This window comes from Pipistrellus kuhlii, unplaced genomic scaffold (genome assembly GCF_014108245.1).
Source record: "Pipistrellus kuhlii isolate mPipKuh1 unplaced genomic scaffold, mPipKuh1.p scaffold_m20_p_4, whole genome shotgun sequence".
NCBI lineage: Eukaryota > Metazoa > Chordata > Mammalia > Chiroptera > Vespertilionidae > Pipistrellus > Pipistrellus kuhlii.
Genome location: NW_023425540.1, coordinates 90,172,792 through 90,189,480, shown reverse-complemented (window position 1 = coordinate 90,189,480; position 16,689 = coordinate 90,172,792). Strand labels below are relative to the sequence as shown.

Genomic DNA, 16,689 nt, shown 5'->3' with positions numbered 1-16,689 from the left:
GTGGGCCCCTCCGAGACCCCTGCTGGTGAGTCCACCTGACACCTGCCCAAACCTGTGGGGCTGGATTCCTGGCAGCCCTGCAGGCACCCTAGAGGGAGCCTGCTCGGCCTCCTCCTATCTGCCTTTCTTCTCAGAGGGCCCCTCTCCATGCACTGGGAGGCCTAGGATGCTGGACACACCCACACGGGTCCCCGTGTCCATCACAGCCTGCTCTCGTCAGCACTCCCCTCCCGGTTCTCAGGCATCAGGAGCCAGCCCCACTTACTGGACAGCACTTCCCCATGGCCCTCTGGGTGGCACCAGGCCCTGAGGGGAGGCACCAGGCAGGTACCAGGGTTAGAGAAGCCCCAGCTGTAAGCTCCCAGCTGAGAGGTTTGCAGCACACGCAATCCAGGCGATTAAAAGGGGGGAGCTGGTCCGAGGGTGGGCCAGGGAAGTTCGCGCCAAAAGGCGGCATAGGCACTTCTTTTATACAGCTGTTTAGGGAGGGGAGGGAGGAGGGCATGAGAGGGGTGGAATTCCTGCCTCGGGCCAGGGGTCTAGGAAGGCCCTAGGAAGGCCCAGCTAGCCAGCTGTCTTTGTCACCATCCACCTTGAAGATGCTTGCATCGACTCTGGACTTCCCCCCTGCCAGGACCTAACACCATCCACAGTAGCTCACTTGCAGACCCACCGATTAGCTCCAGCCTCAGTCTCCCCATTTTAGAGGTTCTTAAGTTTTTTTGGGATCAACCATCCGTTTGCAAAATCTGATGAAAGTATGAACCTCTCTTAAAATATCCTAAAGAGCAACGCACCGATCTGAAATCAGAATCATTCAGATGGGTGGCTCAGTGGGTTGGAGCACCGCCCAGATGGGCCAGGGCTTTGGGTTTGATATCTAGTCAGAGCGCAGACAGGAGTCGCCAATGAGGCGTGAATGGGAGGAACAGTGGTAGATGTTTCTCTCTTCCTGTCTCTAAAATGAACTTTAAAAATTTAAAATAAGCCGAAACTGGTTTGGCTCAGTGGATAGAGCGTTGGCCTGCGGACTGAAAGGTCCCAGGTTCGATTCCGGTCAGGGGCATGTACCCTGGTTGCGGGCACATCCCCAGTAGGGGTGTGCAAGAGGCAGCTGATCGATGTTTCTCTCTCCTCGATGTTTCTAACTCTCTATCCTCTCTCTTCCTCTCTGAAAAAAAAAAAATCAATAAAATATATTGAACAATTTTAAAATAATTATTTATAAATAGAGCCCCACTGAGCAGACGGGAAGCGCCGCGCGCCCTCCCCTCCCCCAGGGCTGCAGAGTGGTGCGGTGACCGGTGTGAGGGGGGTTCTCCCAGCCCCCTGGGCGCCAGGAGGGCACCTCCTCCCAGGGTGGCCAGGCCTTGGTCTCCCTCAGGAGGCGTGGAGGCGAGCGGCTCCCCAGGGAGGGCTGCCTTGGAGAGTCCTCACAGCCATGTTGGGAAGTTGGAATTTTCATCAGATCCCCTCCCTTCCCCCTCCTTCACACAATAATTCTCAATTCTCAGCACCCAGGGAGGGGCTTAGGAGAGTCCCCAGCCCCTCCCCACAATGAGGGGCTCACGTTGGAGGATCTCAGGAGGTTTCTCAAAGGGCTCTTGGACTTTCCAAGACCTGTCTGGGGGGGGTGGGCAGGGTTTGAGCCGTGGTCTGTGTGGCTCCCAGGCTGCCCTCCGCACGGGAGAGCCAGGGCTCCAGGGGTTTGAGGAAGAGGGCCTTTCTTTTTCTTGTTTTGAGTAAAATCTGCACATCCATTGCCAAATTTGAATTCATTAAGATTTATCTCCATATTTTCTTCTGAAAGTTATAGTTTTACCCCTTACATTTAGGTTGTTGGTCCAGCCTGAGTTCATTTTTGTAGATGGAGTTAGATAGGGTTCCAACTTCATTCCTTTGCATGTGGTTCTCCAGTTTTCTCAGCACCATCTGTTGAAGAGACTTTTCTTTTTTTTATTAAAAGATCTTGGCATCCTTGTCAAATATCAATTGTACACCAATATTTTGGTTTATTTGTGGACATATAATGGTACCCTTTGTGCTACAGAGCTGGTCTCATAACTTCCATAAAATCTAGAAAGACAATATATCACAGCTTTTGTACTGGTTTGTTCTTCATGTCACCAATCTAGATAACATGTTATGAGAGATACTAATATAAAAATCATTTGACCATGCTTAAAGAAATCCTAACAGCCCTAGCGGTTTGGCTTAGTGGCTAAAACATCGACCTTCGGACTGAAGGGTCCTGGGTTTGATTCTGGTCAAGGACACATGCCTTTGTTGTGGGCTGGAACCCCTGCAGCGGGCGTGCAGGGGCCAGCCAATCAATGATTTTCTTTCATCATTGGTGCTTTTTTCTCCTTTCAGAAATCAATAAAAATATATTTTAAAAAATACTAACATATGGTATTTGTAGGTAAAGAGCTATAATTTTTTTCTTTTGTCTTTCCTTTGCCAGCAAAAATAGTGGGTTGAGCTATTGTGTATTTTGTGTGTGTGTGTGTATGTGTGTGTGATTTTTAATTTACCTCCAGCCAGGCTGGTGTGGCTCAATGGTGAGTGTCAACCCAGGAATCAGGAGGATGAACCAGGAGGTCACGGTTTGATTTCCCGTCAGGGCGCAGACCTGGGTTGTGGGCTGGATCCCCAATATATATATTTTATTGATTTTTTAAAGAGAGGAAGAGAGAAGGATAGAGAGTCAGAAACATTGATGAAAGAGAATCATCGACAGCTGCCTCCTGCACACCTCCTACTGGGGATGTGCCCGCAACCAAGGTACATGCCCTTGACCGGAATTGAACCCAGGACTCTTCAGTCTGCAGGCCTACGCTCTAACCGGTTTCGGCCCCATCATCGATGTTTCTATCAAGAACGTCTTTCTTGAGGATGACGAGGCAGGGTTCAAAGAAAGCTGAGTCACCTGGGCCTGACCCCTGTGGCCTTTCTTGTGGTATCTCATCCAGATCATCACTCACCTCCCCTGGGCATGAGAGGGTCCTGGGCGTCACCTCACCCAGTGCTCCTGTCCCTGCTCCTCTCCTCGCTCCGGCCTGCGTGCTCCTCCCCCGCTCGCTCCACAACGGGCCCTCTATGCCCCGGCTCCGGAGACTGCAGCTGGGCCCCCGGTTTCATGGAGGGGGCGGGAGGGCATACCTGGGCTGAGGTAGGAGCGAGGGGGGTGGTTTTCTAGGCCGTTGCCGGGACGATGCCACCTGAGCTGGGCGCCAGGCACCTGTCGCCTGGGAGACGGTGCGGGCGGGGCCCCTCCCCCGGGAGCCGCCAGGGCCGCTGGGCTGAGGCCGGAGGCAGATCGAATTCCGGGGAGTCCTAGCTCCTAGCGCAGGGGAGGGGCGAGAGGGGGTTCTCGATACTGGAAAAGCTGGGGTGCCTTTGCATCGTCAAGAAATGAGCCAGCCCAGAAGAGCAAAGACGGCGAGGGAGGGGTGCCTGGGAGCTGAGCCCCCGACTCGCCCACTTCTGAGCCAACTGTTACATTTGGAGCTCCCTGTCTCCTCCCTGCGGCTCACCATTCTTTCCTTCTCCCTTCCTTCTTCTTCCAGAGAGAGATCCGTGGCTCCACTTACTCATGCATTCATCGGTTGATTCTTGTATTATATGTAGCCTGACCGGGGATGGCATATGCGGAGGGCACTCTAACCAAGTGAGCGACCAGGCCACTGCAGACCATGGCTTTGTCTCTGGGTTCCTGCGGGCATGGATGTTCTTTCCTCCCGTTTCTTCCCGGTCATGGTACGCTCTTTCCCCCGCCCCTCCACACCTTCGCGCGCGCGCACACACACACACACACACACACACACACACACACACACGCCCCCGCACACCCGCCCAGCCCCCGCCTCCTCCCGCAGCACAGCCTCCCAGTCTCGGTCTGGTTGCTCCTCCCCTGCCTCGGCCTTAAAACCCCGGGTCCGTGGCCAGGAGCGCAGTCCCCCGGTGCCCTGGGCGAGGCTGCACGGCTGCTCCCCGTACGCGATCCTGCGCGCCAGCGGAGGGATGAGGCTCTCCCCAGCCTGAAGGTGGGTCCGAGGGGAGATTCGCGGAGCTGGTCCGACAGGCAGGGGCGGGAACGCGTCTGCAGAGTGGCGGGGGGGCAGCAGGCACCTCGAGGGGACACCAGCCACTCACCGGAGCGGGAAGGACTGTGCGATTGTGTGTGTTGGAGACCAGGGACACACCTGCGAGGGGCACAGAGCGAGGAGGCACCTGCGAGAGGCTCACAGATGTGAAGACTGACTGTCTCAGCCGGAGGACACCGACGGCCCGCTCCCGCCGGCACCGAGACCCCTGCTTTGGCAGCGTCGGACGCACCCTCCGTGAACCGGGCCGCCCAGGGCCGAGATCTAACCGAGGGGGCAGATGGCTTCAGCAGGCCTGGAGCTCCTGGGCATGACGCTGGCCGTGCTGGGCTGGCTGGGGACCCTGGTGTCCTGCGCCCTGCCCCTGTGGAAGGTGACCGCCTTCATCGGCAACAGCATCGTGGTGGCCCAGGTGATGTGGGAGGGGCTGTGGATGTCCTGCGTGGTGCAGAGCACCGGCCAGCTGCAGTGCAAGGTGTACGACTCGATGCTGGCGCTGCCCCAGGACCTGCAGGCCGCCCGCGCCCTCTGCGTCGTCGCCCTCCTGCTCTCCCTGCTCGGCCTGCTGGTGGCCATCACCGGAGCCCAGTGCACCACCTGCGTGGAGGACGAGGGCGCGAAAGCCCGGATTGTGCTCACCGCCGGAGTCATCCTCCTCCTCTCGGGCATCCTGGTCCTCATCCCCATCTGCTGGACGGCCCACGCCATCATCCAGGACTTCTACAACCCCCTGGTGGCCGAGGCCCTCAAGCGGGAGCTGGGGGCCTCCCTCTACCTGGGCTGGGCGGCAGCCGCCCTGCTCATGCTGGGCGGGGGCCTCCTCTGCTGCTCGTGCCCCCCGCCCCAGATCGACCGGCCCCGGGGGCCCCGGCTGGGCTACTCCATCCCCTCGCGCTCCGGCACCTCCGGGATGGACAAGAGGGACTACGTGTGAGGCGTCTCCAGAGGCCCGCTGCTCGGAGCCTGGACTTTGTGCTGGATGCCGTCTCCAAGCCCTGCCTTCTACCCTCACCCCTTCCCCAGATGAAAGGAAAACCTGCCCTCTAGGAGTTCCAGCCGGGGTTGGCCGCTGGGCTAGTCTCAGGTGGCTTGGCTGAGCCCAGACCCTCCTCCATGGGTCCCCACCTCCTGGCCCCCCAACCAGTTGCTTTCTTCTGCTTCCTGGACCTCGGTTGGCTCTCCTCCCCTTCCTGAGGCCTCCCCTGCCCCTGGGACCTGGGCCTCCCCCAAAGGGCAGTGCTCCCGGCTCAAACAAGGAGAGGATTATGCTCTGCAGGCCCTGGAGCCGGTCCCCTCCAGTCTGGCCACCACCTCCATTCAGGGACCCAGGCCAGGCCCTCTGGGAGAAGCCAATCTCCTCCAGGCCAGCAGGGCCCAGCCCTCTCCCTGCCCCCACCCCCACCCCCACCGGATCCCAGAATAAAGAGTATTTGTGCCTCTGCTGCCTTGACCTGTGATTGGGCGGGGGAGACCAGGTGGCCGGGCTGTCAGGCCAAGGTCCGCTCCAGGTCGTGCTGAGCCGGTAACCTAAGGCTGTGCTCGGACGTGAGCAACAAAGGCGGGGAGCCGCTCACGCTCACGCTCACCTTACTCCAGGCTGGAACTCAACAGCCCCCCAGCAACCCCAACGGCAAGTAACAAAACAAAACACTCTTTATTTAGTAAAAAACTAGCGTGTGGGTGCACGCTGAGAGATGGCTCGAGGGGCAGAAGTGTGCAGGGCCTGCATGTGAGAGGGTCAGGAGGCTACAGGGTGGTTGGGAAGCAACTCTGAGACAAGGACGGAAGAGCCGGAGGTCAGAATCCTCAGAGGTAGGTGGTTTGGGGTATCACCTGGTCTTCTCAAGGGCGCCTGAGGCTCAAAGCTCCGGGTCACAGAGGCCTGACGGACAAGGCGGGGCTTATCCCTGCAAGCCCTGCCCCACCATAGCAGGAACCCTTGGGGACAGACTATCAGAGCACCCTGCTGTCACAAAGCACCTGGCCAGCACACAGCCTTCCCTCAGGGGTCACTGCTCCAGGCTGGCCTCGAAGATGGGGATGTCCGAGGTGGAGGAAGATGGAGGCACTCTGAAAGGTTGCCTCCTTGGTCTCATCATCCAAAGGTGAGGAAAGCCAGCAGCACAGCCCAGCCCAGGTGAGAGACTGAATTTCTTCTTGGTTTGGTGCTTAACGAGTGGCTTAAAAACAAACAAACACCCCTTTGCCCAATAAAAAGGAAAAACAAGATAAAAGCAACCCAGAAACGGTCATGCATCCTGATGACTCCAGCTCAGGGGTCAAGGGAGCCCCGTCCTCCTGCCCATCAGACGTAATTCTTGGCGGGGTATTCAGAGGGCCCCTGAGAGATGGCTCGAGGGGCAGACGCTGAGTATCGGGCCAGGTAATGGCTGGAGCCCCGGGACCCCCCAGCGGGGCAGGTGTAGCACAGAAGCCCCCCGCCCAGCAACAGAAGCCCAGAAGCCGCCCAGCCCAGGTAGAGGGAGGCCCCCAGCTCCCGCTTCTGGGGCTCGGCTACCAGGGGGTTGTAGAAGTCCTGGATGATGGCGTGGGCCGTCCAGCAGATGGGGATCAGGGTCAGGACCCCCGAGATGACGAAGATGATCCCGGAGGTGAGCACCAGGCGGGCCTTGGAGTCCTTGTCCTCCACGCAGGTGGTGCACTTGGCCCCGCCGAGGTAGACCAGCAGGCCCAGCAGGGTGGTGAGGAGGGTGACGACGCAGAGGGCCCGGGCGGCCTGCAGGTCCTGGGGCAGCGCCAGCATCGAGTCGTACACCTTGCACTGCATCTGGCCGGTGCTCTGCACCACGCAGGACATCCACAGCCCCTCCCACATCACCTGGGCCACCACGATGCTGCTGCCGATGAAGGCGGTCACCTTCCACAGGGGCAGGGCGCAGGACACCAGGGCGTTCACCCAGCCCAGCAGCGTCAGGACGATGCCCAGGATCTGCAGACCAGCGGAGGCCATGACGAAGCGGAGGTTGAAAGGAGCTTCCCTGGGGACAGAACGGAGCAATGTTGAGACTAGCTGGCCAGGATCCCTCATTTCCAGCGAGTGCTACTCCCCAGGCCATGTGCCATGGCCACACAGAACACCAAGAGTATAAGCCTTGAGAGTCGGGGTGCCAGGTCTCGTCCCGAGCCTCATTTTCTCATCCAAAATGAGCATTAATGCCTCAGCATATATTTCTTTTCCCCTAGTGATGTGATGGTCTGTTTTGAGTACAAAGGAAAGATAATATAAAGCCTCAGCCACCATGGGTACATTTGATCAAACAGCAAAGTGACAAGAGGGGATGAAGTGACGGCAAAGTTTGCAGGTGTTTCCACAGAGAGCACAGATGGAAGGTTGGCTCTGGCGATTGGGTTTCACTCTTAAAGCCATCAAGATGAGCGATCCAACCTTCTTCCCACCACCCAGCAGAAGAGTCCGACAGGGTCCGATACCTCAGGCAGGTGGTTACCAGCTTGATCTTAAAGATCTTCTTCTGTGCCGAGTGGCCCACCAGTCCCCACCTGGCCTGCCCCATCACAGCCTCAGCCAGTCCCTGGAGGGGCCGGAGATTGTGGGGGGGAGTTTGGATTCTCATCCAAAAGCACTTCCATCCCTAAGGCCACTGGCTGTCTCCCTGGGTCCCACTCTTCTGCCCTCCCTTTGGGGCCACAGAGCACACTGCCAAGGTCAGGGACATTTTTTCTTGTGTGTTCTTTCCCATAACGCAATCCTCTCAAGACACAACTTCTCTGAAAGGAGCTAAAACCCTCGGGGTCTATGGAGTGAACCAGCTCCTCCACAGCAGCCCCTCCGCCTGCCTCCCCTCACATGTCATTTCGTGTTGCAGGCCTCCATCCAGGTCAGTTCTGTGCAGGGCTTTGTTATGGCTCTCCATCGTCCAGAGGTTCCGGGACACGGCATGGACCTAAGCCCCGCACCAGCCCAGCAGTGTGACCAGAGAGCAGACCCTCCACTCACTTTTATTTGCACCTGCTAGGCCGGAGCTGAAGAGCTGGGGGTGCGGGAGGCGGGATGGGGTGGGCCAGCCCTCTTTCAGTCCCCGGTCTACCTGTCCCGGCCTTGGCCACTTCAGCCCAGGCACCTGGCGCCTCTCCCCTGCCCTCCACTCCGTTCCCTCTCCACAGGCTATCGGCTCGATTTGGTCCGAGGACGCTCCTTACCGCCCCCGACCCCCCCTCCGGAGTCCGGCTCCGAAGTGGGTGCCCTCAGCCCCCCGCCTTCCCGGGAGCCGCGCGCGGGAGAGTGAAAGGCGGCGCGGCCCGGGGTCCCTCCAGGTGCGGGGGAGGGGCGGCCGCGCGGCAGGTGGGGGAGGGGCGCGGGTTTCGGTGCCTTTGTCCCAGGGGAAGCGGGGAGGGGCGTTTGGCCACGTTCGAGCCGCCCAAGGGCCGACCTGGCCCCGCCGGCGGCTCGCCAGAAGGTCAGTCCAGGCTCTCCATGCCGCCCGCACCCTGCGCCGGGCCCCTCAGGCACCCACCTCCTCCCCCATCCATCCCCTCCGCAGCGCAGCACCGCCCCGGCTCAGGCTCACCTGGAAGGCGGCGCTGCCAGGTCCGAGGAGCCGCGAGTGCGGGGCCGGGGCGGAGGCGGGGGTCTTAAAGGGGCGGTGACGTCACCGGGCCGCCCCGGGGAGGGGCAGAGACCCCGGGCCGGACCGCGGCGGGGCAAGAATTCAAACTTCGTCCCTGCTGCGCCCGCACCTGGCCGGGCGAGGGGACCTCGGGGGCGGACCTGGGGGCCCTCCGTGAGTCAGGGCGCAGGGCGTGCAGCCAAACAGGACTCGGGCCTCGGCTCCTCCACCTTCCCCAGCCTCAGTTTCACGCTCTGCAAAATGGAGACAAGCCCACATGCTACTGGGTAATTATGTCTTAAGATAAAAATCAAAGGACACACTGAAACCGGTTTGGCTCAGTGGATAGAGCGTCCGCCTGCGGACTGAAAGGTCCCAGGTTCGATTCCGGTCAAGGACATGTACCTTGGTTGCGGTCACATCCCTGGTGGCGGGGGGGTGCAGGGGGCAGCTGATCGATGACTCTCTCTCATGGATGTTTCTAACTCTCTATCCCTCTCCTTTCCTCTGTAAAAAAAATCAATAAAATATATTTGGAAATAAAAATAAACCAAAGGACACATTAGCATTATTGTTCTTATGCCGTCCTTAGAGCTGGGGTGGGTGGTTTCAGGTCGGATTCTCCGTCCCCCGACCCCCATCACACACACATCCCGGCCCTGAGCACGGGGCGAGCAGCCCGGCCTGTCCCCGCGGCGGGCGGTTAGCGCTCCGGACGGAGGGTAGCGGGCCGGCGGGGCGGGGCGGGGCGGGCCGCGGGGGCGGGGGCTCCGCCCCGGAAGGCGGGGGCGGGACCGGCTGAGGCTGTCTGTCCCGGCGGCGGCGAGCGGCGGGCTCAGACCGTAGCGGCCGCGGACGCCACGATGAGTCCCGCCCGGCTGCGCGCTGTGCCGCGGCCGCTGGCGCTGGCGCTGGGGCTGGCGCTGCTGTGCGCGGCGGCCGCGGAGCCGCTGTCAGGTACGCGGGCGCCACGCCGGCCGGGGCCGGGCTGGGGCCGGGGCCGGGCCGGGGCTGGGGAGGGCGGGAGGACCGGGAACCCGCACCGGGATGCGGGAGCCGGCTTGGGGAAGTAGAGGAGCGGGCAGAACGGGGGGGACACGGGATCGGCGTCAGGCAGTTTCCAGATGCCGCCTCCCCGGCCAGGGGAGGTCCCATCCCGCTCCGAGCCCCTTCCCAGCCCGGCCTCAGTTTCCTGCCCGGCCATCGGGACTCGGAAGTGGGGAAAGTTTGAGGGCGGGATGTCTCATCCGGTAACGGGGCAGGCCCCCAGCCTGGTCAGTACCCGGCCTGCCCAGCCCCAGGGACCGGCGTCCGGGTGGGGTGTCGAGAGACACGGGGGTCTGTGTCCCCCATACCATGTGGGGTGCCCCGTTCCATCCGGTGACTTCAGTGCCCAGCTATGTGGGGGGGGAGGGACCGGAGTCGGGCCCAGTGCCCAGGAATGAGTCACTCGCCGCCGCCGGCGGAGGGGGGGGGTAGGAGGGACCTGACACCCCCATCCCCCCAAGCCTCCTGCCCGACGGCTCCCCCCACCCGCGCTGCCGGGTCCCGGTCGGGCGGTGCGGTCACCTGTGAGGAATGTGGGAAGCGGGCGCCGGTGACTCACGTTATACGAGCCGGCCGACCCAGACCTCAGCCCCCAGAATAGCCGCACCCCGCCCCCAGCCTCTGATCCCCTTCCCCAGGCACCACTCCCTGCTCGCGCGGCAGCTCCTGGAGCGACGACCTCGACAAGTGCATGAACTGCGAGTCATGTCCAGCCCTGCCGCACAGCGACTTCTGCCGGGGATGTGAGTGGGGGGCGGGGCCGGGGGCGACCCCAGAATAGGAGAGGGAGGGGAGCAGGTGGCTTTAGATCTGGGGAATTAACGTGGGAGGTGAATGGGGAGGGGGCTCCAGTCCCGGAAGGGGGAAGACTTGAGGCTCAGGTCTAGGGGGTGGGGCTGGTCGGGATAGGGGTGAGGTCTGACTCTGAGTCCTGCTGCAGGTGCTGGGGCTCCTTCGGCCTCCTTCGGCCTGTTGTGGCCCATCTTGGGGGGCGCCCTGAGCCTGGCCCTTGTGCTGGGGCTGCTTTCTGGCTTCCTGGTCTGGAGACGGTGCCGCAGGAGAGAGAAGTTTACCAGTAAGTGTGCCCTGTCCTCCTTGCCTTCCCCCCCCCCCCGTCCCCCCCGTCCCCGTCCCCCCATCACTCCTCAACGTTTCCCAGCTCTTGATGACCCCTCTTATCTTGCAGCCCCCATCGAGGAGACCGGCGGGGAGGGCTGTCCTGGCGCAGCGCTGATCCAGTGACAATGAGCTCTCCTGGTCACCAGGAGACTGTGCCCACTCGTCATTCATTCATGTGGAGCCAACCCCTGCCTCCCAGACCAGAGCCACGCTGCTCCCGTCACGGGTGTGCAGGGATGGGGGACAGGTGAATCACTTATCTGAGGCCTGGATCCAGGCTTCAGAAGAACCGCCAAGGCATCGGACTGCCCTGTCTCTGGCTCCAGGACAGAAAAGGAGACCCAGGCTGGCTCACACACCACATGGCTGACACTAGGAACTGCAACATTTGCACAAAGGTCCCCTATCCCCATGGCTTGGGGGTCAGGCTGAAGTGAGGCACAGACAGAACACCGGGTCCCACCCGCTCCTGTGTGCTGAGATTCCAGCACTGGGGTCTTAGCCTGGGCGGTTAGGGACCTGTTCCTAACACTAGGGGGCTGGCCCTCTAGGGGGGCTGGCCTTGAGACACTGTCCCACCAACCCTCAAAGGAGGGGAGATATTTATTTTGGGTAGAGAGTTTGGAGGGGCGGGAGGATTTATTAATAAAAGAATCTTTAACTTTAAATGGATTGGAGAGTGGCATGATTCCCCAGCCTGAGCCGGAGGGAGGGGTGAGTCAGCCTCGGGGGCGGGGGTGAGGCTCTGACTCACACATTCTCAATGCCTGAGCCCAGCCTGCCAGGACCTGGCCAGACCAGGACCGTTTTCCAGGGAAGATCTTGAGGAGAAACTGAAGCATCTGGTGCCCCAGACTTGCCCTTTCTTCCCAAAGGCCCCAGGTTCCAGACTGAAGCCATCGTCTGCTCAGCAATCTTTATTCATTCATTTCTTCTGGGGAACTGGGGAGAATGCCTTCCCTTTTCAAGCTCCTGTCCCCCCTACCCCAGGCTCTGTCTTTCTCTGTTGGGGGAAGGCCTTGATGCTCAAAGGCCTGGTCTGGAGGAAAAGCGGGGCAGCTGTTCCCTTCACGAGGGTGTTGATCCCCCTGTTGAGGGGGAGAAGGAGCGTGGGCAGGTACCCTGCCTGCCGGCACTCAGGGCTCCATTGTTTCCCCAGCTGGGGGCGCAGGGTAGTGGGAGGCAGGCGTGTCCCCCAGCCTCAGCAGCCGCAGCGCCTCGGGGATCAGGTTTCCAGGGTAGCGCCAGAGAAGCAGTTCAGAGCAAGGGCTCCTGGGAGAGGAAACGACAGTTAGGGCTGAGGATGGCGTGGCAGAGCCGCCTCCTACCGGGTTCAGGTCCCCCGGGGCTCCTGGGCGGCCTCTACCTTCTAAGGAGCCAAGGGGGTGGCCAGAAGCTAAAAATAGCAGGATGAGGCAAGGCCCGGGGATTGGCTCCCAGGAGGTGTGACCGTCCAGAAGGCCCAGTCAGCAGCTCGTGGACGGTACTTACCTGAGTCTGGGCAGAGCTGGGGAGAATGCCAGCGGGGTGCTGCAGTAAGGGTGGTCGTTATGCAGGCTGAGCTGGGAGAAGTGGGTGGCCATGTTCTCCTCGGACAGGAACTGCTTGCACAGGGGCTCCCTGGGGAGAGAGACCAGGAGGCAGGTGAGCGGGGATGGTCAGAGGGGAGGCAGGACGATGGGGGCCTGAGTTGACAGAGGTCTTGCTGGGAGTCCCTCCCTGTCCCCAGACTCACTGCTCCTCCTTCAGGCGCCGTTTGGTGCTCATGGGCACAGCTCCTCGGAGAGGGGAGCTAGGGAGAAAAGAGAGCTAGGTGCACCCCACCCTCTTGGCCCCATTCCCAAGATCTGCCAGCCTGAGCCTGGGACGCCGGCCAGGAACCCCCAGCCCCTATCTCAGCTGACGCCTAAGTCACCCTCACTCTCTGGAAGTCTCCAAACCTGACTCAGCTCATGCCTGAGACCTGCTGATTTGTCCCACTGTGTGTCATCTTGCAGACAAGCTCTGAGCCCCGGGCCAAAGCTCTTGCGCCCCTGGGCCGGGCCCACCCAGGGCCCCCATACACACCTCGCGTTCAGGCTTCGAGGCAGCCCCGAGTCGCGTTGGGCCCGTCTCGGGGAGCCACGCTCCAGGGGCTGCTGAAGAATCATTGGGGTTGGGGTCCTGGGGGCAGAGGGTGGGATCCGGGCGGCAGAGGCGGAGCTCCGAGGGCGTGGCCACACGCGAGAGGTGTGGCCTTAGGCGCGCGCAGCAGCGAGATTCCGCGCGGCGCGGAGGACGGGTGGCGGGCGGCTGGAGGCGGGTCTGCTTGGCGGGGTGGGGGAAGGGATCTGGCGGAGCGGGGCTGCGGTGGGCGCCTCTTAGGGTCGAGGGGCCTGGGAGGTCTTCGCGGCGTTCACCTCGGTTCCTGGGGCTCTGGGGGTGCGCGGCGATCGCCTTCCGCCGAGTCTGCCGGCGGTTTTGGGCCAGTGGGACGCCGGGAAGGTAAGCCGCTCCAGAACACGTCCGGCCTGAGGCTGTGTCGCGCGGAGCACTCTGGGATTTGTAGTTCTCGAGATGGAGCGAGCTGTGCCGCCCACGGTGCCTCTGGGTCAGGTGAGGCGGACATGGTGCGCGGTGCCTTCTGGGGTTTGTAGTCTCTGCCCAGTTCAGAAGGGGAGGGCAAGGAGTTCTTCCCTGAACCGTTTTCCTTTTTATTTATTTATTTATTTTTAATATTTTACTTAAAGTACTTTAATGAGGAATATAGAAAGGACTTTTAGAACTCAACAAGACAACTCAATTTTGTTGTTGTTAGTCCTCACCCGAGGATATTTTTTCTATAGATTCCTTAGAGAGAGTGGAAGGCGGGGTGGGGGGTGGGGAGAGGAATGGGGCGGGAAGGGGGTGAGAAACAAACATCCATGCGAGAGAAACACATCAATTGGTTGTCTCCCGCAGGTGGCCCAAGCAGGGGATGGAACCTGTAACTCAGGTATATGCCCTTGATCAGGAATTGAGCCCTGGACCCTTTAGTCCGCAGGCCCGACGTTCTAACCACCGAACACACCGGCCAGAGCAAAACTTAAACATTTATCTTTATTATTGAAAGTATTGTATTCCAGATGTTCCCTTTTTCTCCCCATTGACTCCCTCCACCCTGCACCTGCTCACCTCCTCCCAGGCCTTCACTGCACTATTGTCCTGAACCCTGTTTTGTGCGGGCTGTGGGTAGGACTTGGACTCTGACCCCTGGGCAGAGAAGTAACCCAGAAATACCTTGTGGGCCTAACATTAAAGGCAGAGGGTAGGGCTTAGAAAGTAGTACGTTATTCTTTATTGGGGCGATAGAGCCAGTTTGTGCACTTTCAACGAGGCAGCCCAGTGTGAAGCTCTTTATATACCATAGCTCACACAGTCTTATCAGAATCTCCCCTGAGCTCCATTTAACAGTTAAGGAAACTTGCAAGAGAGCCTAGGTGCTTGCTCAAGGTCCTTCTAGGCACCTCGAATCAACTCTCCCCGTCCTTCCTCACCCTCTTCTTGGAGCCAGCCCTGGGACGTTATGGGCAGATGCCTGCTTAGGGGGCCTCAGTGGAGGTATGAGAAGTATGGGAAGCAGGAAGGAAGTCTGTGGAGTGGGGTTCCCAGACAGCTTTCATCCCTCCTCTCCCCACAGATGGAAGTGTTTCAGGCCCTGCAGCGGTTGCACATGACCATTTTCTCCCAGAGCTTCTCACCCTGCGGGAAGTTCCTGGCGGCGGGTAACAACTACGGGCAGATCGCCATCTTCAGGTACCCCTGCCTCTGCGCACCGACACCTGTTGGCTCTGGCATCTGGCCTTCCCAGGACTGATGCCCCCTGCTCCTGACTCAGACACTCTCTCCCCTCTTCCTGCAGCTTGTCCGCTGCTTTGAGCTCTGAGGCCAAAGAGGAAAGCAAGAAGCCTATAGTGACCTTCCAAGGTGGGTTGCAGCCACTGAGTCTGACTTAGGGGACCCCCAGGTGAAGGAGGGGAGCAGGATAGAGTCATACAGGTTTCTGTGTTTCCATTTAGCCCACGACGGGCCCGTCTACAGCATGGTCTCCACGGATCGACACCTGTTCAGCGCCGGGGACGGGGAGGTGAAGGCCTGGCTTTGGGCAGAGATCCTCAAGAAGGTGAGTGTGGAGCGGAGGGGCGGGGGCACCCGGGCACCCGGCCCCGGAGAGAACCTTTGAGGCCACCCCGTGTTTCTCTCCATGAAGGGCTGCAAGGAGCTATGGTGCCGTCAGCCCCCCTACAGGTAAGCCAGGGCCGCATGGGCGGAGGAGAGGGGGCACGTAAGGGGGCAGACGCTGCCTCCCCAGATCTGACCCCGCTTTCCCTCCTCCAGGACCAGCCTGGAAGTGCCTGAGATCAACGCTCTTCTCCTCGTCCCCAAGGTCTGAGCCCTTTGTGACCAGGACTCTGCCCTGCCCTGTTTCTGGCCCAAACTGATAGCTTCCCCGGGCCCTGTCCTTGTTTGACCTTGATGCTGCCCCCCCCCCCCCAGGAGAATTCCCTCATCCTGGCCGGGGGAGACTGCCAGCTGCACACGATGGACCTGGAGACGGGGACCTTCACGGTGAGAGGGCCCGGAGCGGGGCGGCAGGCGGAGGCCTTCTTTCCGGACCCCTCCTGACCCTGCCCCCTCCCCGCAGCGGGCCCTCCGCGGCCACACAGACTACATCCACTGCCTGGCCCTGCGGGAGCGGAACCCCGAGGTGCTGTCCGGCGGCGAGGATGGAACCGTGCGGCTCTGGGGTAAGGGAGTGACTCGTTGGAGAGGAAGGTGGTGGTGAGGAAGGCTGGGCGTTGAGGAAGTGGGGTACCTCTCATGGTTTCCCCCCACAGATCTTCGCACGGCCAACGAGGTCCAGACGATTGAGGTCTACAAGCATGAGGTGAGGGCATGCGCCGCCCCCCCCCCCCCCCCCCACACACACACCCGGTTCTCCCTTCTCCCTGGGCATCTCCCGTGTCTTGACCTCCTCCCCTCTTCCCCTCCTTCCTCCCAGGAGTGCTCCAGGCCCCACAACGGGCGCTGGATCGGATGTTTGGCGACTGACTCGGACTGGATGGTGAGCCAGGAAAAGTGCAGGATGGGTGGCAGCCCCGGCCCCGCCGGCTGAGAGCCCCCGGCTGATGGCCTTTCTGCCCAGGTCTGCGGAGGAGGCCCCGCCCTCACCCTCTGGCACCTCCGATCCTCCACGCCCACCACCATCTTCCCCCTGTGGGCTCCGCAGAAGCACGTCACCTTCTACCAGGACCTGGTGAGGCTGTCCCCCTTGGCTTTGTGACCCCTGCCCGGCTCCCGGCTCCCGGCTCCCGACCCCTAAGTCCTCTCCCCGCTCCCCACAGATCCTGTCAGCCGGCCAGGGCCCCTGCGTCAACCAGTGGCAACTGAGTGGGGAGCTGAAGGCCCAGGTGCCCGGTTCCTCCCCGGGGCTGCTAAGCCTCAGCCTCAACCAGCAGCCAGCGGCACCCGAGTGCAAGGTGGGTCCCGCCCGGGGCTGCGGGGGGCCTGGGAGGCCGGGCGTGTGGGTGGCTCAGTCGCCCCCTCTCGCCTCCAGGTGCTGACAGCGGCAGGCAACAGCTGCCGGGTGGACGTTTTCACCAATCTGGGCTATCGGGCCTTCTCCCTGTCCTTCTGACCTCCGGCAGCTGGCAGGGCCCGGAGCAGGGGGACCGGGAAGAGGCCCTGAGCCCACCCTCTCGGACAGGGAGAGGGCCCCTGGGCCTCAGCGAGCAGAGGTCTGAACTGTTTTCTTTTTTTTCTTTTTACAAAATAAAATTTCAAGTTTTTCTTCCCTGTGCTTTCTCTTCAAG

General features: G+C 60.9%; 5 protein-coding genes across 9 annotated transcripts; 3 read left to right on the top strand and 2 right to left on the bottom strand.

Annotated features, from left to right (window-relative positions):
• Positions 1-3,960: 3,960 nt before the first annotated feature.
• CLDN9 (claudin 9) lies at positions 3,961-5,522 on the top strand. The gene has a single exon (XM_036409920.2). It carries the CDS (start codon positions 4,387-4,389, stop codon positions 5,038-5,040), a length of 654 nt encoding a protein of 217 aa, XP_036265813.1. The 5' UTR covers positions 3,961-4,386; the 3' UTR covers positions 5,041-5,522.
• Positions 5,523-5,743: 221 nt separating this feature from the next.
• On the bottom strand, positions 5,744-9,014 carry CLDN6 (claudin 6). Its single transcript, XM_036409913.2, has 2 exons — positions 8,654-9,014; positions 5,744-7,105 (listed from the first exon to the last, which is right to left on the bottom strand). Exon 2 carries the CDS (start codon positions 7,075-7,077, stop codon positions 6,412-6,414), a length of 666 nt encoding a protein of 221 aa, XP_036265806.2. The 5' UTR covers positions 7,078-7,105; positions 8,654-9,014; the 3' UTR covers positions 5,744-6,411.
• A 477-nt stretch (positions 9,015-9,491) lies between these two features.
• On the top strand, positions 9,492-11,526 carry TNFRSF12A (TNF receptor superfamily member 12A). Its single transcript, XM_036409931.2, has 4 exons — positions 9,492-9,649; positions 10,378-10,482; positions 10,680-10,814; positions 10,926-11,526. Exons 1-4 carry the CDS (start codon positions 9,556-9,558, stop codon positions 10,979-10,981), a joined length of 390 nt encoding a protein of 129 aa, XP_036265824.1. The 5' UTR covers positions 9,492-9,555; the 3' UTR covers positions 10,982-11,526.
• A 234-nt stretch (positions 11,527-11,760) lies between these two features.
• Positions 11,761-13,061, bottom strand: HCFC1R1 (host cell factor C1 regulator 1). Of its 2 annotated transcripts, XM_036409929.2 has the most exons (4): positions 12,926-13,061; positions 12,594-12,650; positions 12,350-12,478; positions 11,761-12,130 (listed from the first exon to the last, which is right to left on the bottom strand). In XM_036409929.2, exons 1-4 carry the CDS (start codon positions 13,006-13,008, stop codon positions 11,995-11,997), a joined length of 405 nt encoding a protein of 134 aa, XP_036265822.1. In that variant the 5' UTR covers positions 13,009-13,061; the 3' UTR covers positions 11,761-11,994. The 2 variants fall into 2 exon arrangements, with proteins under 2 accessions (XP_036265822.1, XP_036265823.1); XM_036409930.2 differs by lacking the exon at positions 12,594-12,650 and having other exon boundaries at positions 12,926-13,058.
• A 258-nt stretch (positions 13,062-13,319) lies between these two features.
• Positions 13,320-16,667, top strand: THOC6 (THO complex 6). Of its 4 annotated transcripts, XM_036409905.2 has the most exons (13): positions 13,320-13,453; positions 14,517-14,632; positions 14,739-14,803; positions 14,896-14,999; positions 15,087-15,124; positions 15,215-15,263; positions 15,374-15,445; positions 15,522-15,624; positions 15,715-15,764; positions 15,879-15,941; positions 16,023-16,133; positions 16,222-16,356; positions 16,434-16,667. In XM_036409905.2, the coding sequence occupies exons 1-13, from the start codon at positions 13,415-13,417 to the stop codon at positions 16,512-16,514; spliced, it is 1,026 nt and encodes a 341-aa protein (XP_036265798.1). In that variant the 5' UTR covers positions 13,320-13,414; the 3' UTR covers positions 16,515-16,667. The 4 variants fall into 4 exon arrangements, with proteins under 4 accessions (XP_036265798.1, XP_036265797.1, XP_036265795.1 ...); XM_036409904.2 differs by having other exon boundaries at positions 16,222-16,667; XM_036409903.2 differs by lacking the exon at positions 13,320-13,453 and having other exon boundaries at positions 13,930-14,632.
• The last annotated feature ends 22 nt before the right edge of the window (positions 16,668-16,689 follow it).